General features: G+C 31.4%; 1 protein-coding gene across 1 annotated transcript in view; it reads right to left on the minus strand.

The window, feature by feature from the left end:
- Positions 1 to 7,153: 7,153 nt before the first annotated feature.
- The window catches only part of Asap (ArfGAP domain of ASAP), a 77,854-nt gene continuing 62,317 nt past the window's right edge, over positions 7,154 to 22,690 (minus strand). Inside the window, exons 11-18 of the mRNA XM_080176893.1 lie at positions 22,163 to 22,355; positions 21,892 to 22,038; positions 21,347 to 21,469; positions 17,099 to 17,341; positions 16,791 to 16,908; positions 13,417 to 13,692; positions 9,785 to 9,981; positions 7,154 to 7,663 (exon numbers count right to left, since the gene is read on the minus strand). Of these exons, the coding sequence (XP_080033019.1) occupies positions 7,454 to 7,663; positions 9,785 to 9,981; positions 13,417 to 13,692; positions 16,791 to 16,908; positions 17,099 to 17,341; positions 21,347 to 21,469; positions 21,892 to 22,038; positions 22,163 to 22,355 (1,507 nt within the window). The 3' untranslated portion in view covers positions 7,154 to 7,453. The remainder of the gene's footprint in view (positions 7,664 to 9,784; positions 9,982 to 13,416; positions 13,693 to 16,790; positions 16,909 to 17,098; positions 17,342 to 21,346; positions 21,470 to 21,891; positions 22,039 to 22,162; positions 22,356 to 22,690) is intronic.

Raw genomic sequence — 22,690 nt, forward strand, 5'->3', positions numbered from 1 at the left:
AGTTTACATAAACAGAAATCAAACACTTTTTATTTTAATAAAATAAGTTAAAAAACAAAAAAGTTACAGCTACAAACTTTTATTAGATATTTAACAATTTAAATGATTTTTATGTGTGTTAAGTAATTTGTATGAGTGGGCGGGAATTTAAGCACTAATCTTTCCGGTCGTAAGCATTAATTGGGGAGGGGTTTATTTAAGGTCATATTAATAAAGAGGAGATATTATAAGATTTTAGGGTAAATGGTTATAAGAAAAATGCATTTGATGAAATTTTGAAAAGTAATTTTTTATATGTAAAACTAACCTTTTTTATGCAATAAAAAATGTATCAATTGTAAACTTGCTCTTCTTTCTTATTTGTTTTTTAACTGGTTGATAAAAAGTAATATACTAATAAAAAACTAAGAAATATTTAGCAATATCCAGTTTCTCAAGCACTTTTTCCAAACTTTGGCTTTAAAAATCTCGGCAGTTAATTGAGTTAAAAAAAATATTTTGATATCCTTTGATGTATAAAATTATAGAGAACAAGTACATATGAATCTTTTAATATTTTATTGAGAAATATAGGCTGCAGATGCTTAAAAACACTTTTTCGAGGGTCATGCTGTATTATTTTTATGATAAAATATACCTTTTTTACTTTTTGTACACCATGAATGTTTGTTAATATAATGTACCGTGTATTTTTTAGCCATCCTGTATGTTTAATTATATCAAGTAGCTTTTTTTACTATTTAGACACCCTGTATGTTTATGAAATAATGTAACCTTTTTTAAAATTAGAACACCCTTTGAATTTATTATTTAATGTACCTTTTTTACTTTTTGAGACATCCGGTATCTAACAACAAATGAAAGTACCTTCATAGTATATTTTATTTTTTTTTAGAAAACTGTTTGCCCACCCTGTAAGTTTATGATATAATGTGCCTAACCTTGAGTTATTGGAACCTTCACCATTTATAATTCACACAAATACTAAGGAATTTATTCATCTCTTAGACAAACAGGGAATAGGGATAGACATTAACAGATTTTAATTAATACTTAAAACGTTATGCCCAATCATCTTGAGAATCAACATAACAGAAAATTTTCCACGAATATTAAAATAAGAATCATTAAATTAATACCAGTTATGTCAGCATGGACCTTCGGCTCCTGAGGTTTTTGTCTAAGGCTTAAGATCTCGAAAAATGCCGGTCCGAATTGGTTGTAATTTTTAGGGAAGTTTTATAATTATGTTGGGATGGTTTAAACTTTTAGTATAATTTTCCCTGAGTATAATAAAACGTAAAAAACAAAGCATAAAATCAATAAGTTTCAAATGTACTTACTAACTTTCTAGTTATATCTTTTTTTTGATTTGCTACGCATTTTGAATCGTACACAAATAAGACAATCAAATATTATTTGATTAAAATTACTGAAAATATGTCTGAATTCCTGAATATTAAGGCCCACAAATTCAAACCAATTTTCGTCCCTTTTATGTCTATGCACCGTTTAGATTTGGGGAGGGAAGAGGAATTCTAAAAATAATGGCATGGATCCTGTTAGACGAAAAGGTATTTTGTTGACATTAAGTTTCTATGGTTTAAGTCGAATATGGCTTAAAATTTGAGAAAGTGTTCTTAAATGACATATTATCGACATACCGTCAGAATCAAATCGGTAAAATGAAGAAACCTTTTTCGGAAGATCTTAAGAATGAGTGATAAAATACCGAGATTTTATCTTTTCGCGCATTTACGTGCGCTGCGTGATAAAGTTGATTATTGTACTTCGGTTATTTGTATTTGTCAGAGGTATATAATGGGATAAGACAATGGACGGTGAATTAATGTGCATTCCCAATGTTGATAATCAAAAATGTTTTGATTGCTATTATGAAACAGCCAATAAGATGTGCAAACGTTTAGCGGCTAACATCCTAGAAAGCTGTTTATAATAGATATGTAGTTGATTTTCAGTCTGTCAGAGTTTTTACAAACATTGAGATCTTGGCTGCAACTATGACTTAAAATTAGACAGATGGCTGCGGCTGCCGACCCCTGTTTAAATCCTTTGATGCATAAGTGAAAATAAAATTTGGCATTACTTATTACAAATCCTTTTACGATTAGAATTGAAGATTGAAATAGAGCATTTATCCATCTTATTAAGGATCGGAGGGACATTGAATTGTAATCTATACTAAATTACACAAAGTTATCATAAAAAATGGATTTATCATTATTTACACCAGATTATTATGTCATTTAATAAACTGAAAATCGTAGTTGGCTAAAATAACGATACTCTCATTCGCCCCTTTTACCCCATCCCCACCTACTGGATGAACGAATTGACCGATGTATGTTATGATATATGTTTGCAACCTAAATTGACAACAATTTTCTTGGGTCTTAAAATCCACGCACATTCTATATCCATTTTACGGGTTATTTTCACATTTATGGCTATTGGAATGACTTTTTCTCCCTTTTTTGTTTTATTAATCGTTTTAACGAACCCTTCTTAGAAAAGGGACATTATAAAAAGATGATTTTTCTTCATATGTAAATGGTTCTCTATTCTATATGTCTAATAATAAGAATTCACTCTCTCCTTCAATATTTGATTGATAATGGCCTCTTATACAAAACTTGGCTTATTAACAACACAGGCAGGGAATAGGCAATAGCAGAATGTATTTCAATAGCATTGGGATACAGAAAGGGAGGGAGGGGATATTGGACTGTAAATTTGATTAAAAATAGCCTCTTATACCAAACTTGGCTTATTAACAACACAGGGACGGAATATATTTTTAGGGTACATTGGGATATAGATATGGAGGGAGGGGATTTTGGACTGTAAATGATATTGGTACCCAAAGTTCTATATATGTACACGTACTCTCATTTGTTGGCTTCAGAACTTTTATTAAATCCAATCTGGCTATGTAATAATTTTTCAAACAACTTTACAATAGAGTGGGTAATTTTATCAGGGTTCGGAAGCCGCAGCCGCAGCCTCAGCCTTAGTCGCAGCCGCGCGGCTTAAAGAAAACATAAGCCACTGTAAGCCTCAGCCGCATTCAGCCACTGTAAGCCTCAGCCACTGTAAGCCTCAGCCACAAAACTCCAATTCAGCCACATTAAGCCTCAGCCGCACTAAGCCTCATTCAGCCAACGCCCCTCTAAGCCTCAGCCGCAATCAGCCGCGCGGCTTATAGTTGGGGAAGCCTCAGCCACACTCAGCCGCGCGGCTGTTAATAATTTGAAGCCGCAGCCGCACTCAGCCGCGCGGCTTCAAGAAAGCCTCAGCCGCAGCTGCAAAGTTATGATTATGCCGCAGCCGCAGCCGCGCGGCTTGATATTTGTAAGCCGCAGCCTCAGCCGCAGCTTAATTTTTTAAATTCAGCCGCAGCTTTGACACAGCCGCGCGGCTGAGATATTGTAAGCCCCAGCCGCAGCCGCAGGTGCTAAATTAGTACAAGCCTCAGCCGTCAATTCAGCCGCGGGGCTTAATTTTCATTTAATTTTGTCTGTCTGAAGCTTAAGATCTCAGCAACCACTGAACTGACAATGTTGTCCTTCTCAGGAATCCTTTTACTAAAGTAACAGGATGTCTGTGTGTCTGTGTATCTGTGTGTCTGTACCGAAGGATCTCTCTAACCGCTGAACCGATCGGGTTCTCCTTAACAGGGTAGCTTCTCATAGGTCCTGGGAAGGTTTATAACTATTTTTTGGGGGATGGGACACCCCCAACCCCCCAAAAAAATTTAAAATCCGCCCCCCTCAAAAAAAGAAAAAAATTTTTTAATTTTTTAAACTAAAATTAAAAATGAGGGGGGAGGCCCCCCCCCCCCCTAAAAAAAAAATTCCCCCCCCCAAAAAAAATTTTTTTTTTTTACTTTTCTTTAAAAATTTAAAATAAGAAATTGGGTTATTAAATTTGACTCTCTCTCTTCCTCAAGTGCCCCCTAGAGGCCTCTAGGGGCGTAGCCGCTAGTTATATATATATTGACATTGGATGGTTTTGAGCTAATTTTGGGGTGGGGGTCAGACATTTCCATCGCCCAAAAATATCTTTTTTAAATGTTATACTTTTAAATTTTTTTATATTCTTTTATAAAAATTTTATCTTAAGTTTTTTTAAAATTACAACTTAGAAACTACCATCTCGAACAACTACAAAAAGTTTGAACCTGTAATGTAAGAGCTCCAGTGGCGCAATCAGTTAGCGCACGGTTCTTCTACACTGTTATGCCGGGGTTATAAGTTCGAATTTCACCAGGAGCAATAGGTTTTTGAACGTTGATACTTATGAATATTATTGAATACTATTTATAGGGTAACTGCCCTACTGACGTTTGCCTAATTTTATTGTTTTTAAAAGATACAAATTTTTCAGAATTTACTTAGTATTCACTATGAATTTGTATTATCTTAAATTTTTTTTCTTGTACAAGTGGCCTATTTAGCTCAATGGTAGAGCACTCGTCTTGTAAACTAGGGACCGTGAGTTCAAACCTCACAGGGGGCAATCAATTCTTGTGATACTCAAGTTATATAGTAGCTTCTCTATTATTTTTCCGTTTAGGTACGCAATACTTGTTCTATATAATTAAGCTTCTCCTACTTAGATATTTCTTCAATTTTAAATGTATTTAATACTTTGTGGTTGATGAGAGACACTGAAAAAGTTATGCAAAAAAAAAAGATTTATACATATTTCATTTTTCATAGTATTTTTAAATTAATGAAAATAATTAAATTAAGATTTGGGGAGGGGGGAGGGTGTGTGTGTGTGTTTATTTTGAACACAAATAATCCTAATATGTTTTCTAACAAAAAAAATTTAAACAGCGATGTATTTTACTTTTTAAAGTTGGTTAAAAAAAGGTCTGTAAAATGCAATAAATTGTCCTGTATAATATGCAAAAAAATCTACATAATCTTTATGTACTCGATAGATTGAAATAGTTAAATGATTATCATATATCATCCGATTTTGTTTATTTTACAAAGATGCTTACTAAAATTGATTTTATTTTTGAAACTGCAATTATTATAAAAAAAAATGTTTCTTTATCTTTATCATTATGTTATACAATTTCTGAATTTATAAGCAATACATGAATCGATATATTATTACTTTGATGTTGTCCATATTTTCATGTACTCTGATAAAGAAATAATCTCAGCTGGCTAAAATAACAATAACCCCCATACACCCCCTTTAATCCATCTCTCCCCTCTTATGGGATATATAAATGAACTGGCCAATAAATGAGGTCCATAATTTTATTAACAATTTTTTTTTTTAATATATCCACATATTCTATTATATAAAGTGGTAATGTGAAGCTTCTTATTGATCCAGGGAAAGTTTATATTTTTTGGGGGGAAATGTATCTTTTCCCTCCCAAAAAAAGATGACCCTCAAAATAAATTATTTTTGCTTCCCTTAAGTATTCCTAGAGGTTTTAGGGGCGCAGCCACTAGTATCCTTTAACCATTAACTCATTACATATTAAAACAGGTTTTAAAAGTATGTACATAAGAGTTATACCTATGAAATTTAGCACCCAATAATTTATTAAATTGTGATATTTAGACCTAAATTTTTCTTCAAAATTTCTGTCACCTTTGGTCTAGAGGTTAGTGTGGCAGTCGTGTGTTGGAAAGGTTCTTGGTTCAATTCCACCAAGAATTGAATGTGATTAAAGTTTTTATTCTGCTATGGACATTGGGACAATGGACAATAATTTTTGTTTCCTCTCATTTATATTTAGTTATTTTCCTCTCAAGTTGAAAAAAAATTTTAAAAGGAGGGTGGATATAATGTGTAAAAAAAGATTAGAGGAGATTTGTTCTAGGTAAACTTACTTTATTTGTAATATTATTAACTAAATTTTAATATAAAATTGCTTTACACCTATGTTCTAAGGGTTAGTGCACCATAATGTGTAAGAAAGGTTTTCTGTTCAATTCCACCAAGAATTACATATGATTATTTCTAAAACCTTGTATAAAGTATGGAGAGTTATTTTGTCTGTAGATTAAGAATTCGATAACTACTGAACTAATGAAAACTTTTTAAATTGCCTTTTCCAAGTTTTTGAATTTTTAAAAAAACTAAAATTAAAACTGGTGGGTGCTCAACCAAACTCCCCCCTATTTTCCCATAAAAAAATAATAAAAGTCACCCTTCATCCCCCCAAATAGATAGCTGATAGCGCGGCTTCCGAACCCTGAATTTTATTTATCATCATTGCGAATCATTAATTTATCGTCCGTTCTCTTATCCACAAAGATACCTGACTATTAATTCTCAATTAATTTTCCCATATCGCTTCCAAACCGATTTATATCCGGTGAATTAGAACCGGTTCTCAGCCATACTTAAAAGTTATATCTAGCATTGTATTGTATGCACTTAACTACGGATAAAAAAAATGTGCAATCATAAGATTAAAACAGTTTTTTTAAACCGTGCCTTAGGCCCCTCGGGGCTAAGGAAACTGGATTAAATCTTATAAATTTTCATTTTAATATCCGCGGAATTCAATCTATAATACGATGAATAATAAATATTCTTGTATTTTCAAGCTCCCTAAGACAGAATCAGGTTACTTAAAAGCTGACAGACAAACTTCATCATAGAGTTACTTCATTATTTTGAGAAAAAAATTGAAAACCTATTTTTTTGCAAATTATATATTATATAAAAAGTCATAAAACATAAAAACAATCTTTTTTTGTTCATAATTGGTCATCATAATTACAAATTTTTAATAAAAACAGAAAGTTGAGACAAGACTATAAGTATTAATTTATGTAATTATCTATAACATCATATAAATTATTATAAAATCTACTATAAAAATGGTTTTAATCCATTTTATGTATAATATTTTATTTTCACTTAAAAATGATCACAGTTGACAAATTTTTAATATAAAAAGTTCAACATTTTTAAAATTATTTTTTTTAACATTATTGTCTATGTTAATATTTTTTTGGTATCTATGGTAATATGTTCAATTAGGAGTTATTTTTCAGTTATAATATGTAAAAAGAAAGACATAAATCACAACTTTTTTTGTAGGATTTTTTTGTATATTTTTGAACACTAATAGTTTTATTTTTACACATTTTTTGGAATATGCTGATTTTATTCTTAAAGTTCATTCTGACAATTTATCAGCAATTTCCCTGAACACACATAAATCAGCCAAAAATCAGCTGAACAAAAATCTGTCAGTTTTTTATCTGACAAAAATCAGCTGGTTTTATATATATATATTTCTTTCCACTGGTTTCAGGTCAGATTGTGTCTGACATAATCGGTCATTTGTTTGTCAGCCTTGCTTATTATAACTGACAAAAATCAGCCAATATCAGCTGACCGGCGCTGGACCCCGCTATTCCCCATCTCGGCTGAGCAGCTGATGTCAGTCGGTCAGCATATGGACAAAGGAGGCGGGGAAGAGGCCGCGCTTGTCCGGCTCCGCCTCCAGCACTCCTTCCATCCAGTTCTCGTCCTCTGTCTCCTCCGCCATAATGATGATGATATCGCCCTCCTCGAAGGTCAACTCGTCCTCATTATCGGCCTCGCAGTCGTACAGTGCCCGACACTTCTTGAACCGCTGCAAATCCAACCGCTGAAAAAGAAAAAGGGATATTAAATGATGCACAAGTTATGTATATTAATTATCACAAATGGCTTTGTTCCGGAAGGCCTCTAGGAAAACTTTAAGAAGGAAGGAAATAGTCTAAAACCAGGATCCAAGAATAGCAGAAACAGCCATTTTTACAATCTTTAGCTTCAGACAAAAAAACCTACATTACAAAGAAAGATCTTTGTGGAAAGCTTATTTTACCATGTTTCTAAACTGGTATTGAACGTTTTATTGTGCCTATTACTTTTTAATTGCTTTCTGTTTTCTAGAAACTTTATCCCTAGTTTCTACGCTTACAATATATTGTATAAACTTGAACCACTTTATAAGTTTACATTGCTTGCTGAAAGGTTTATTTAAACTTGAATAGAATTTAGAATTTATATATTTCTCCTGGCTATTATGAAATTCTAGTGAAACCATTTCAAACTTGTGAACAACATCTCAAGTTTAAGTTAAGGCAGAATATAAATTGATAAATTTCAAGATAATAAGGTAGTAGAGCTCAAACCCTAAACAGTTTATAAATAAAATATATAATTTATGAGGCTTAAGAAATTCAAATAGAACCATTGTCTAGAATTAAAATTCAGTTAAAACTCTTTTAGAATTTAAAACTTAAACGTCTCTTATAACAGCTGGTTAAAATATGAATAAAACAAGGATGACAACATCCATAAGTAGCGAAGCATAAAAAATTATGGAATGGAAAAAATGTACAAAGTGAGTTAGAGAGCTGATGATCTGTTCTCAAAACAAAAAAGGAAAGATACAAAAACTTACAAGAAAATCATGAAATGAGATATATATTTTGAATCATAACCGACAGACAGACGGACAAAACTATGTATAAAATAAAATGCGCATATGTCATGGGGATCTTCACTAAATAAATAACTGTCTCTCCTCAATAGCAGCCGAGAAAATATTTCCCCATATCGACTGACTAACTGACTTAGCTTGCTACAAGAAATGGGAACATAAATAGCATTATCATAATTAGCACAGACGTACGGACGGACACTGATAGTAATAGAGATGCTGCGCTTAAAAAATCAATAGATTGATTCAAAGCCTCAGAACTACAAAATATACTCTTACAAATCTTTTCTCAGGCCGGAAGTAGGTTGTTTCGTGGAGCGAAGCTACTCTATAATTTCTTTCTATAGTAAAGGACTATAACAGCTTTTGTTTTTGGTGGATTTAGATATTTTATACACATAAATGAAACAATAGAACAAAAGAATATAATAAAAATGTTTTGCCTTTTTTCAAGTTTTCTTAGCTTACTATTGCTTCGCTTCCAATGGATCTAATTGTCCTGTATGGTTTAACATATTAAAAAAGCTTTCATGCATACACAACATTGTTTTGTATCCATTGTTTAATATGTTTATAATATTATAAAATATTCACAATATAAAAATATTGTGAAAGGATATCAGAGATTTAAAATAATAAGATTACATGCTAGATTATAATTTTTAAGTTTCATATATTATCATAATTTATGTAAGATAAAAAATATATTTGATGGATTGCTTTTGATAGTTTGTAAATAACAAGGACGGACAGACTTAATCATAGAGTAGCTACGCTACTACTACAAACAGTCTATTACTCAAAGCCAACACCCTAAATAAACTTTTTTTGCATTACGTTTGAAAAGATTTAAATTGTCATTAGTTTTTACTAGAAGAGAGATATTTAAGTTCAGGGATCGCAGGGGTAGGTTAATGCAAGTTAATTAAAGATTCTAAATAATGTTTTTCTTTCAATGTCCTACCCCTAAAAACTTCTAAATTCTATTCAAGTTAGAAATACCTTTCAGTAAGCAATATAAACTTATAAAGTGGTTTAATTATTGGAGGGAGGGGACAATTGCAGATAAATCTGCAAAAGCTGCTGTATGCATAATTTTGCATATGATAATAGAATATATTCTCAATACTATTTTGGAAACATGGAAAAAATTAGTTTTAATTAGGGACTGACTTTCAGCGATTTGAATTATATAATATTTGTGTAAAAATTCAAAGACTACATGACTAAAAATCACTGAGAATTTAACCCCGTTAGAAATTGTGATAAAAATTGACTTACCCTTCGATTAATCGTATGTGTGTTCGGCATACTTCTGGTATTATTGGAAATTTCGTCTGACAAAGATTCTAGAGACTCGGTTGACTGCCCGTTAGACAGTTTTAACGGTGTAACGGTTGGCGGTGTTTTCTCCTCGATGAAACTCTTCAACGGCGTGTGTAGCAGCTTGCCACGCGGAGATGTGTTGAAATTTCCGCCTAAAAATAAGAAATACGTTAATTGTCGGGTTCCAGGGATCCACAGGGATAAGACAAAGGTTGATAAATTGATGTATATCCTCAATGAAGATATACAAAATTATCTCTATAATTATTACAATTAGTGGTTAAAACGTTTTGACACTCAACTTAATGAACCAACCAATCAAAATTCAATAAAAGTCTCTGAGGTTTTTAAGTCAAATAATAAGCAGTTTAATAAACAGCCCAATGTCTCCTATCACCCTGCGTCGGTTTATATATTTTTGTTTTATAGCTCTTTACATTTTAATATTGATAAAGGTCTTTGTTTAGTTTTTAACATTTTGTTAAAATTAGCTAACAAAAAAAACTTTAATTAATCCAGATTTTCATGCAATTTAGTTAGATTGTAGAGTGTGATTATAATAAAACACGGATGACAATATTCAAAGGTCGACGAAAATATTTTAAAAATAATTAAGATATTTAGTTAAGCACCTATATAATGTATTTAATTAAATCTTGATTGGATGGTTCAATCAAGTCATGTTCGAACTTTACAGCTATTTATGCTACAGAGGATTATTTTGTTAAAAATCATTGGGATGTACATTGTACATCAATGTTATGTCCATTGTCCTTTTATTAGATTTGCCATCAAGTTACAATTAGCATGACGGACGGACAGTCAAAGTGAAGAGAAGCAGCAACGATTATCATCAATTAAAGTTTGGGTGGGGTAAGTTGTTGATACCACCCTCCCAGTTTTCTGATCAGTTTAAATATTATTTGGAACAAAGCAACTATTTAATTTAAACAGAAGTCATCCTTATAATAAAGTAACAGGATCTGTGTGTGTCTATTTGTATTGGAGGATCTCGCTGACCGCTGTACCCATATGGTTCTCCTTCTAGGTGAGCATGAATACTGATGATCACTTAAAGTCCCCATAAAATTAATAAAATTGAACTATTTATGGATATTGAAATCCTTGTTGGCTTTGCATTATTAAATCTTAATCTTACTACACCTTTGTGCAAGTGTACTTTCACTTTCGCCAATATCAAAATAGCAAATTTTAACAACAGTACAAACATAATGATTGAACATCCCCTCTAATTTATTGCTATTTTGCAGAAAGAGAGGGGACAATAGGCTGTTTATTAAACTAGTCCCCAAAGTTTTTAAATAACATTTCTTGTACGTTAGCTTAACAACTTTGTGGAATTTAGTGAATTTTGATAAGTTGATTCATTACGTTGAGTATTCAAACGTTTCAACCACTAATTTTAATCTACAGAAGGGGTAATTTAGTGTGTCATCATGAGGGATGTACACGCAAAAATATAACACTATGCCAAAGAGATATTATGCGGAAATGGGGACACACTCTTTGTTGGATATACTTTCTTTGTTCAAATTCAATACCCTCGGTTAATAATGTCCCTGTTAGCCCCTTGGTGCTGATATTGTATCGACATAAGATAATTATTGTGGTACCCAAAGTTTAATAATCTAAGTAAAAACACTAGTTGAAGAAGAAACTTTCAAACCAATAGGCTATATCATTCCACAGTAGTGGTTATTTTCTGTATTATCATTGGGTATGTACACTAATTCTTTATCTTATCCCCTAAGATTTCAATCATATGTCAAACAAACCATAGAAATGGTATGTCAGCAAGGCTTCCAAGGTTAACAAGGAAAATCCTGATCATAATTCAAAGCTTAAATAAGGCCTGTTTATAAATATGAATAAATCTTAATAAATATTGTTTGATTTGTTTCCATTTATAAAATGATAAGTAGCTCAACTGTAGCAATTTCTTTGGCTCATTTTTTATTCGATAATTATGATAGTTTAGATTTGTGGACAGCACTACCAATGTCTAGTGGTGTTCTTGTTAAAATAATGCATAGCTCAATGCATTGGATATCTGAATAAAAATGTTTCGAGCAGGTTACCGTTGAAAATTGTCAAAATATTTTGTCTAAAACTTGCAAAATAATTTGCTATTTTTTAGCTAAGTTAGTTATTTTAAAACACAACTTTTAATAAAGTAAAATTAGAACTCAAAATTAATATCGAAAATCAAACTTTTCTGGTAATAAAATTGGCTGTAATGTAAAAACTCATAAATTTGTGCGTGGCGCGGGTTCGCGCTAAAAAATGAGTGCACACACACAACATGAAATTTCAGGCAACCCAATATTAGGGTCGCCAAATTTGAGTTTTTCCGAGTTGCAAAAAATATTTATTTAATTATAAAACATGTCAGAAATTTAAATGAATATGTTGTAAATTATTTTGAATGTAAAGTTACTTTTTATTTGGCAACCTTTGTCTTGCAGTTTGTTGCAAAATTTGCGTGATTTGACAATTAAATTTGTAACAGAAAGTTCACGGCCGTAGATTTACGAGGCGGTGTTTATACGTTACCACCCTTTAACATTTTTTTTAAAAATTTTGACAAAAATGCAAAAAAAAGAGAAAATTTATTGGTTTTAGTCAACTTGAATCAAAATAGTCAGGGAGAAGATATTGGGCTGCTTATTACACTAGTCCTCAATTTTTAAACAGTGTATTTTATTTCTTGGCTTGATAACTTTTGGGGACTTTCATTGAATTTAGATAGGTTGGTTCATTTAGTTGAGTGTTCAAACATTTCAACTACTAATTTTAATAATAGCTACTAATTTTGTGTATCATTATTGGTGATTTAGACAAAGTTATTGCTAAAATAGCAAAATTTTTATTGATGTGCAATTTTGCAAAAACCCTTTCCTCTTATCTTTACTATACATCTATACGGCATTTTTATATTTCTCTCTTTTTAATAAACAATATTTTAAAAGGATTTTTTAAAAATCAATATCTATTAGAAATTGAAAAAAAAATAGGCTGAACGCGTGATATCAATTTAAAATGGCTCATGGCGAATAAAAATTTGCGTGAAAATTGATTTTTTGCCGAAATATCATATCATTGTATTTTTAATAGGCATAAAGGAAATTTTTATTTGCTTCAAATATTAAAAATTCCGCTAAAAATGCCTTTTAAAATTAAGTTTTGTTAAAGAAATTATATCCTTTCTACGTTGATAAAAGTTCCAAGGACTTTTAACCAACTTTTTAATAGTAAATTAAGAATTTTTTATGGTGGAAAAAAGTTATGAAAGAAGCGAAGCTTCATTAAATTTAATTTTAACTGTCAGTATTTTTAATAGTTATTTCTCGCCTTGTATTATAAACAGCTTTCCGTGGGTATAAAATGTGCAATTATAAGATTAAAACTAGTTTTTTTAGCCCCTGCCTTATTATCGTACATCTTTATATTCGTAGAAAACTGGATATATTATGATGCTAATGACATAATTTTTCAGTATGGCTGAGGATTGGTTCTAGTCCTCCGGATATTAATCAGTTTCGAGAAAATACGAGAAAATGTCTTACCTATCCTGTAAGAGACAGGGGTAGTTGATCTAGAACCAGCGTTGCCGCTATCAGTTGATGGTGACCGTTTATGTGCTGGCGGCAGCGAATATTGCGGCGACGTGTGTTCTCTGCTGCTGACCCCGGCAGGCGTCCGACTGCCACCGCCGCTTCCGTTGGTAATCCGCATCTGGTGCTGGGAGGGAAGGGTGGCGTAGTTGGCGGGAGAGCTGGTTGGACCCTTGGCGCCCTTCTTCAGCGAGCCCACAAAATGGTTCGCCAAATTTGAGCCGGAAACTGCAAAGAAAATTATTATTAAATAGTTGTCAAATAGAATAAAAATTAATAGATAGATGGATGGATAGATGGACAGATGGATAGATAGATGGATGGATAGATAGGTGGATGGATAGATAGATGGATGTATAGATAGATGGATGTATAGATAGATGGATGGATAGATAGATGGATGGATATATAGATGGATGGATAGATAGATTAATAGATAGAAAGATAGATAGATAGATAGATGGATGGATAGATAGATATTTGCTAAAACAATGACACAAAAACGAAATCGGTTGAAGAACCACAGACCTTTATTTTACCCGTTTATTAAAAAATTAAAAACTTTTTTTGGCAGTCAAAAACTGGAGAAGTGAACAATGGCGAAAAAAAGAATAGATGACCAATACATACATTACTTTTTTTGTAAAGTTTGTACTATATATAACTCTTTAATAGATTAATGTAAGATTGATATTCATAATCTGTATTTTAATTAAATAAATATTTGATTTTTGGTGTCTATATAGATACTATATAATAGTTACAAAATGTGCAAATTGAACTTCCAACAATTGATCATTGAAGAAAAACTTAAGATCTATAATCAACATTTTTGACAATAGGAGAAAAAATACCATACACCCCCCTTGAAATGCCCCCCCTTGCTTTAATATGTCCTCCCCCCACCCTGGGTGTTTTAACCCCCTCATATTACAAGAAATTATCCCCTTTCCGCCCCCTTTTGGCTTTAGACCAACATGTATCAGAGGGGTTATTCTGTATTGTAGCTACTATTTGAGATAGCAAAACTTTTTTTAAAAAATGTAATGCTTGTTTTTATATATTGTTTTTAATCAACTTCCATTCTTTTTATCGCCTCTGGAGCATTTTTTTTGTTTAAAACACTTTATGGTCGTCAAATCTAATGATTAACTAAATTTTAAACAGCTAAAAAAATTAAATTTTGGTTGTATTGCAAAAATGTTTGGAAAAAATTTAGTTTTAAATGTTTTAACAAAAGACATACACACTGTTGTATAGGAATTAATGATAGGTTTAGCATGGTACAATGTATCAATTAGAGAAATCATAATTAATGGGAGGACAAAAGTGTCCTTTGGCACTCGGTTCGAAGCCGGCCATTGTGTTTTTATATCTGTGCTACGCCTTTTAATAGCCTTTCAAGCAGGGAGGGAGGGGACATTGGGCTGTTAGTTACACTAGTCCCCAAAATTTATAATAATGTTTTCTTATTTGTTGATCTAATAACTTGGAGACTTTTACTGAATTTTGATTGGTTCGTTCTTTAAGATGATTGTCCAAAAGTTTTCATCAACGGAAAGAGTAATTTTGTGTATTATCCGGCCTTGGGACTGTGCATTAATTTTTGGGTCATTGTCTTATCCCTTTAGATAAATACTTTCAAGAAAGACAGAAATTTTTAAACATGATTCAAATAGTAGATGATCTGTTAGAAAATCTGCCTTTGGGGAAAGAGAGAGTTGTATATTAATTTAGCAAAAATGTGTTAAGTTTAAATTTTAAAAAATAAGTTCAATTTAAGTTTAAATCTTTCTCATTTTCAATATAAATTGCTGAAAATTTCAATTTGATGTAAAATGTTTACTTAAGAAATTGCTGGAAAAACAAGAATATTTGTTTTTCATTCTTATTCAAGAGAACAACACATTTGTTAAGCAAATTGTTCCAAAAAATAAAAAGGATTATTTTGTAAAAACATTTCGTTAGAGAAGATATTGAACATTTATTTTCCGCTGGTTAAAAATAAAATAAATTTAAAGTTATGTATCTCATCGTATTATAGACAGCATTCGGCTGTTAAGATATTAAGATGAAAAACTCTAAGATTAACCCTCGTGACTAACAAAATTGGTATTAATTTCAAATTTTTTTATTTTAATACTCGTGAAAAAATGTCTTTAATACGATGCTATACATGATTTTTCAGTATGGCTGAAAACTAGTTCTAATCCAGCGGATATTAATTGGTTTCGAAGCCATACTGAAAATATATCTATCTAGAACTGCAAAAAATACAAGATACTTGTAATGTACAAAGATGTAAAAAAATGTTTTTCGCACATTTGTATATTTCTCATTTCCCAATTTAGTGTAAAAACATTTGCTCATGTCTTAATAGTTAGGACTTTCAACGGTTTATGGTGCTTACATTTTTGTCAGACCTATTTCAGTATCTAAAAAGAAGAATGCTTAGGGTCGAAAAAATACCAAATTTATGCCTTTGTTAGCATTGAAGGTTGGTAGAATATTAAAAAAAAACTCAATTTTATTTGCAAAAATAATTAGTCTTTCAAAGCCTAACCCTGTAATATATGAGTGTTGGTATATTTTTCCAAGGATAGTCATAAATCTTTTATATTAGATTACTTTTTTAGTAGCGCAGCTACTCTATTACTTGGTACGTTACGTCCGTCTGTCCGTCTGAACGAGCCACTTAATCAAGTGCATTTTTGATGAATTTAAAAAAAAATTAAATTCAAGCTTTATGACCAATAGTACGAAAATGCCATTTTCAGCGATTTATTAATAATAAATGCCATTTTTTCATGTATTAGAAAAAAATGTTTTTGGAAATATTTATCCTTGTTACACTTAACTGGTCATAACATTATAATTTTCTTAATCAACATAAAATATATTTCTTTCTAAAACAGAAAATGAAAAATAAGAAAAATGCAAAAACATTATTTTGCTATGTTTTTAGTGGAAAAAAGAAGATGAAAGAAAAATACATTATTGCTTAATCTTATTTGTTTCTTTTTCTTAGAAAAAAAAAGTTTTTTTGTTTTGTTTTTTTTTCCAAGAAAGATATATAGGACAACTTAGTTTTGAGACAAAAAAAACAAGATATTTGACTTGATATCCGGATAGACAGATAGATAGACAGACAGATAGATAGATAGACAGATAGATAGCAAATAGATAGAAAAAAGATAGATAGATATATATATACAGAGAGATATACAGATAAATAGATAGACAGGTATATAGACAGACAGATAAACAGATAGGCAGATAAATAGATAGACAGATAGATAGAGATAAACTGATAGATAGATACTTACATAGTGAGGGTTTCTTTGATTGTGGAGGGGGTGGGGGAGGCATGGCGTTTGTCCTGTAAGATCCCGGAGAATCTCCGCTGTCTGAGGTATTTGATCTGCTCCAGTCGCTTGTGCTACCCTGTAACAAAAATATCAAGATTAAGTGGGTTACAAAAAAATATTTATTCTAAATATGTATGTTTTGAATTATGTTCTATTTTGGGTAGTAATAGTTATTTCTCGCATCGTATTATAAGCAGCTTTCCGCGGATATATTAAGCAAAATTAAGCAACAACTAACAAAGTTATAAGAAATCAAAAGTTACTACCTGTGACCTATTATTTTCTGGACTATCATCTTCGGCCGCTCCGACAGGCGTGTAGACTGACATCGGCCGGTTGCCGCCGCTAGCACCGCCGCGTCTATCCGGCGTCCGGTTCAACGTCCGCGAACTGGTGTCCTCCAGCGTCTCTTCGTCGGAGAAGTCGGTGGTCATATCGTCGTGGTGCAGGTTCCAGTCGATGTTCACGTTCTCGAACATGGTCTTCTGCCGATCGAGGGCGTGCAACAACTGAAATAAAACGACGTTAATGTTAGATGGTTATATAGCAGGAAAAAATGAGAAGGTTTAAAAAATGAAAGCAACCAGGGGAAAATGCCCCCCCCCCCCCCCTCCCTCTAGGTAGATTAGCAATTTAACATAGAGGCATAAATATTAACAGCAAAAAGTTTTAGATAGGGGAAGCAAAACGTTAAAGAACACGTTTTGCGTGTTTATAATATGCCAATACATGATACAAACAAACAAACAGCTAAAATTATGTATCTTAAAAAACCTCAAAAATGTTGTTTTAACATGTTTTTTTTTCAAAAATAATATATTCTTGTATTTTTTGAAGGTATTTATGTAAATTATCGAGTGTGGGTGCGCCTCCCTCTTTTCCTCATTCATCATATTATGCCGGACCTACGAGCCACAATAGACGCATATCTATAGAGTAGTTATGCAGTTTTAGAAAAAATGTTCAAAATCCTTATGTCCCAAAACCTTTAATTGACATGTGTGGGCTTATTTTGTGGAGTTTTGTTACTTAAAAGTAATTATTAGATAGGGTCATTAGAGAGATAATCTGTTTATCTAATTAGTCATCTATTCTATATATCTGTCCTCTATTGGCTTGTATTTTCAAGATCAAATTTGACATTTTGAATGACAGTTTTTTCCGTCTTTGGCTATGTAACCACATAGCCAAACAACAAGAAAAAAAACAAGGATTTGCATGTCCAAAGGGATTGTTAGTTTTTTTTATAACAAAATGCTTGAAGAATCATGACTTTTTAGAAGAAAGAGCATATTTAGGGCGTTTTTGATGTAAATATTATATTAATTTTTATATGACCTTAAAAAATACACTCACACGCGCACCCTAATTAATCAAAACAGTTATTCTTAATGAAAAATAAGACAGTTAAAAACTAAAAACAAGCTCCATTTTAAACATAATTAGAGCGGGGATAATTAACAATTTTAAAAAACGCTATAATTATAAGTGTTTTATGATTTTTTTTGAGAAAAAAGACATATTTCAAGTGATTAAATGACCTTAGTATAAATCTAACATTTAGTTGATAATTTTCATCGTATTGTTGTCTTATGGTGAAGAATTTGATTTAGTTTTTGTATTCTTGATCGACAAATCTTTAAAATTTTTATTTTAATATTCGTGTAAAATTGTCCATATTGTACATGAATTTTTAGTATGGCAGAGAACCAGTTCTAATCCAGCGGATATTAATCGGTTTCGAAGCCATACTGAAAAAGAATTTCGGTTTATTAAATAGTTAGCTACTGATAATATTGACTGTTAAAATTGATATATTATAACTTGAATGTTGCACCAGATTTTCATGTACTCTAATAAAGAGATACTAGCTAAAATAACTATAGCACCATCCACCCCTTTACCCAATCCAACCCCCTCCTACTGGATAAACGAACTGGCCAATAAGTAAGATCCATATTGGCAATCTAAATTGACGACAAATTTTTCCCTGTCAATACATCCACGAATTCTATATCCATTACTGTCTAAGATGTAATTATGTTCATATATCTGTCCAATTAAAACTATTGTTTTCCAAACAAAGAGGTGGCAACATATAAAAAGGTGGGGGGGGGGGGGGAACCATATAAACATTCATTAATTCAGCTTTTTTTTTGGCTTCTTTCAAAACACTTGGACTTTTTCAAGGCTGTTTTTGTTGTTTGTATTTGTTTTATAAGCCGCAATAAAAGAACTATTTTCTTTATAGTTTAATAGTGCAACATCAAAGTTCAATTTTCTTTTGATAAAAACGGCTCAAAATTTGAATGTATGTATTTTTTTATGGTCCAATTTTTTGTGGGGGTATGAAGTTAAAAAGTATAACAGTTAAGATTTTGATCACATTAAAGTTCAGTTTTATGGGTAATCAAAAGTAGGCTTGTAAAAAGTACACCTACCCAACCCCCCCTCCTTTTTTGACCTATTTTGAGGGGTAAAAAGGGCTCTTTTTGGCACCCTTACGTGTCAGACTCAGAGGGAAAAAAATTATAAATTTTCCTTTAGGTATTAAAAAGTCAATTTTCAGGGCATAAAATTTTTAAAAGACATTTATGATTACTTTGTAAGCAGTTTTTATTATCAAAAAATTGTCTATTAAGCTTTTTAGCCGTAAGCATGAATTTTCATATCTTTGGGATATAATTAAAGGCATTAATTATTTTAATTAGTGCCAACTAATCAGCCCCTATTTATCCCTGCGGATATTTGTGACCTAAATTTTCATTTTTTTCCTATTCCAAGGCTGTAAAACATACAGGGATGAAGGAATAAGTCAACGAAAATAAAACTTTAACATTGTTTTTTTTTATAGTTTATATAAGGTAGGGGGAAGATTGCAAGGGGAAGGGACATTGGGCTTTTTTTAGACTAGTTTTATAAAAACATTTTCTTCTTCGTTTGCTTCACAATTTTAGGGACTTTTATTAAATTTTGTTTAGTTGTTTCATTAAAATGAGTGTTTTAACGTTTCAACAACTAATTAAATTCACTAAAGGGGACATTTTGAGAATCTCCATTGGGAATGTACATCAGTTTATCGGCCATTGTCTTATTTCCATGTCGGGATATTGACCTATCCTTCTATCACTGAATGTACTTGACAATAACAATAAACTTGATAGTAGTAGCATGATTGAAATAAGCCCAGGCCAAATCTCAAAATTAGACTAAAACCTGCCCTTTAACATTTTTTGAGATTTTATATTTCGTTTAAAATTGTTTTTTTATCCATAAAATAAAACAAAAACCAACCCATGAAAAATAAGGTTAATTTTTTGGCCCGACCTACTGAATTGAAGTAAAATGTTAAATTTTGAAGTTTTTATTACTAATGTTTAATTAGTCATTGTGTTGACTAAGGGCTGATAAAGCATTTTTTAATCTTTTGCGTTATATTGACTGTATTAAAGTTAGAAGAATACTTTTTTTTATTTTTTTTTATTTAATATAAATTTGAAAATGACAATTTTTTTCAAATATGGAATTAGTGTGTTTTAATGTAAATTTTGATTTAAATTCACTTCGCGTAAAGTATTATTTTCAAATGAGAGAAAGATAAATCTTATAAAAAATATTTGGACGATTTTTTAAGTAAATTCATATCATTTCATTATATGTAAAAAAAATTATAAGGCTAATAAGGCAAACCGAAGAAAGTGGGTTAAAACAAAACAAAAATACAAAAATTATATGATTAAAATAGCAGAAAACCTGGCCGTTTTCCATGAAATAATAGACCATGGCTAATTTGCTAAGATTTGATTTGAAACCAAGTACAAAGACTTCAAAAGGGTTACTGTACATTTTAGCAAAGATTTTAGTTCAGTATAAACCCATATTAAGCTAAGATGGTATATGTTGACATAAAATTTCAATTATTTATATCGACAAGAAGACATTTAATAATGACTATATGACAATATTTTTTGCTACATAAAAATATTAATTTTTTTTGTAAACATAACTTTTTTTCGTAAAATAAGGATTATTATTATATTTAATACTAAGAAATGATGAATTCAGAGCTATTTAACTGTAGTTTTAAAATAGTGCAGCCATTCTATAATTAGGCTCTGTCCTTAGTACTTACGTCATAATAAAAAAATATGTCCTATTGTATGATTTTCAGATATGAGAATGTTTGGAAACACAATTGTTTTGGTTTAACTTTTTATAAATATTTTTTTTTAAAAACCTTGTTATTGCTGCGCTACTTATGAATATAATAACCCTTGTTTTATTATATTTTTTATGCTTGATATCTCCCTTTGTCATTTTGCCAAAAAGATGAGATTTTAAAGTCTTTAAAATTATATTCTTTGAATTCAATGCTTTTTATGAAATAATAAAATTAGCTGTAAAAAATATTTTCTTTTAATCAATTGACAGTTCTTAAACAGATAGATATGGTCTAAAAATAAACCTGGACGTTAAAGGCTTGAAATACAACAAATTAAAAAAGAAAATCTCACCAATTCCTCGCAGAGTTTGTACCCCCTTTCTCTGGCAATATTAAGGGGGGTCTTGCCGTTGTTATTGGGCATGTCGGGGCTAGCACCACTCCGTAATAACAGTCTCATAGCTTCGGGTTGGTTCTGAGAAAAAAATTATTAAAATTTTAATTAGAATAGATGATAAAAATAATACTATTAGATAATTAGATGGATCAATGGATAACATAAAGAAAAGATGGATAGATAGATAAGATAGATAAATAAAAATTGGTTATATAGATAGTTAGAAGGATAAATTGATATTAAGATGGATAGATAGATAGATGGATTGATAGATAAATGGATAGATAGATAAATGACTAGATGGATAGATAGATAGATAGATAGATAGATAGATAGATAGATAGATAGATAGATAGATAGATAGAAAATAAACAGATAATTAAAAATAAAAAAAAAAACAGAAAGATAGATAGATAAATAATCAAAGAAACAAAATAATATATTTAGATAATTAGATAAATAAAAAACAAGTATTAATACAATCAAAAGTAGCAACGAACCTGTATTACACAATAATGTAGGGGAGTGTTGCCCTCCTTTGTTTTCTTGTCCAAATTAACAGAATTCTGGACAAGGAAGTCTACAATGTGAAGAGAGGAGCCGTTCTCCTGATTTATTGCCAAATGCAAGAAGGTCTCACAGAATTCCTAAAAAATACACAAATATCAAAATATGTGAACTTCAAAAAATATTTAAAGCTATGAACTGGAATTGGAAAAGAAAAAAACGATGAACTTACATATCACAAAAAAACAAGGACGTAACACTTACACTATCGGGCAGTGAGTCGGTGAGTTCGGCCCCCAAGCCGGGCGCCTCGCTGGCGGCCTGAATGAGGTCTGTAAGGTTGTGGGTGGCGATGGCCTGCTCGAGCTCGCTGTACACCTCCAGCTTAGTGGCGCAGTACTGCGTGCAGTAGCTCTTCTCCAGGTACTTGGCGCGGATAAACGATTTCCGCTCTTCCCTGAAAAATATTGTTCTTGTTAATTTCATTTCAAAGCTTAATTGGCATGGAGGGAGGGGACAACGGGCTGTTTACTACACAAGTCCCCAAAGTCTTATAATAACGTTTTCCTATTCGTCAGCTTAACAACCTTGGGGACTTATATTAAAATTTTTACTAGTTGGTTCATTAAGATGTCTAAACGTTTCAACTACTAATTGTAATCTACAGAGGGGTGTCATCATTGCAAATGTACATCAATTTATCGGCTATTGTCTTATCCCTTTAGATCTCTGTTTAATTGGGCATTTTGAATAGCATTAAAAAAGGCACAAAGAGATATAAATAATCAAATA

The sequence above is a fragment of the Acartia tonsa genome, chromosome 11 (genome assembly GCF_053477335.1).
Source record: "Acartia tonsa isolate MP-2025a chromosome 11, ASM5347733v1, whole genome shotgun sequence".
Taxonomy (NCBI): Eukaryota; Metazoa; Arthropoda; class Copepoda; order Calanoida; family Acartiidae; genus Acartia; species Acartia tonsa.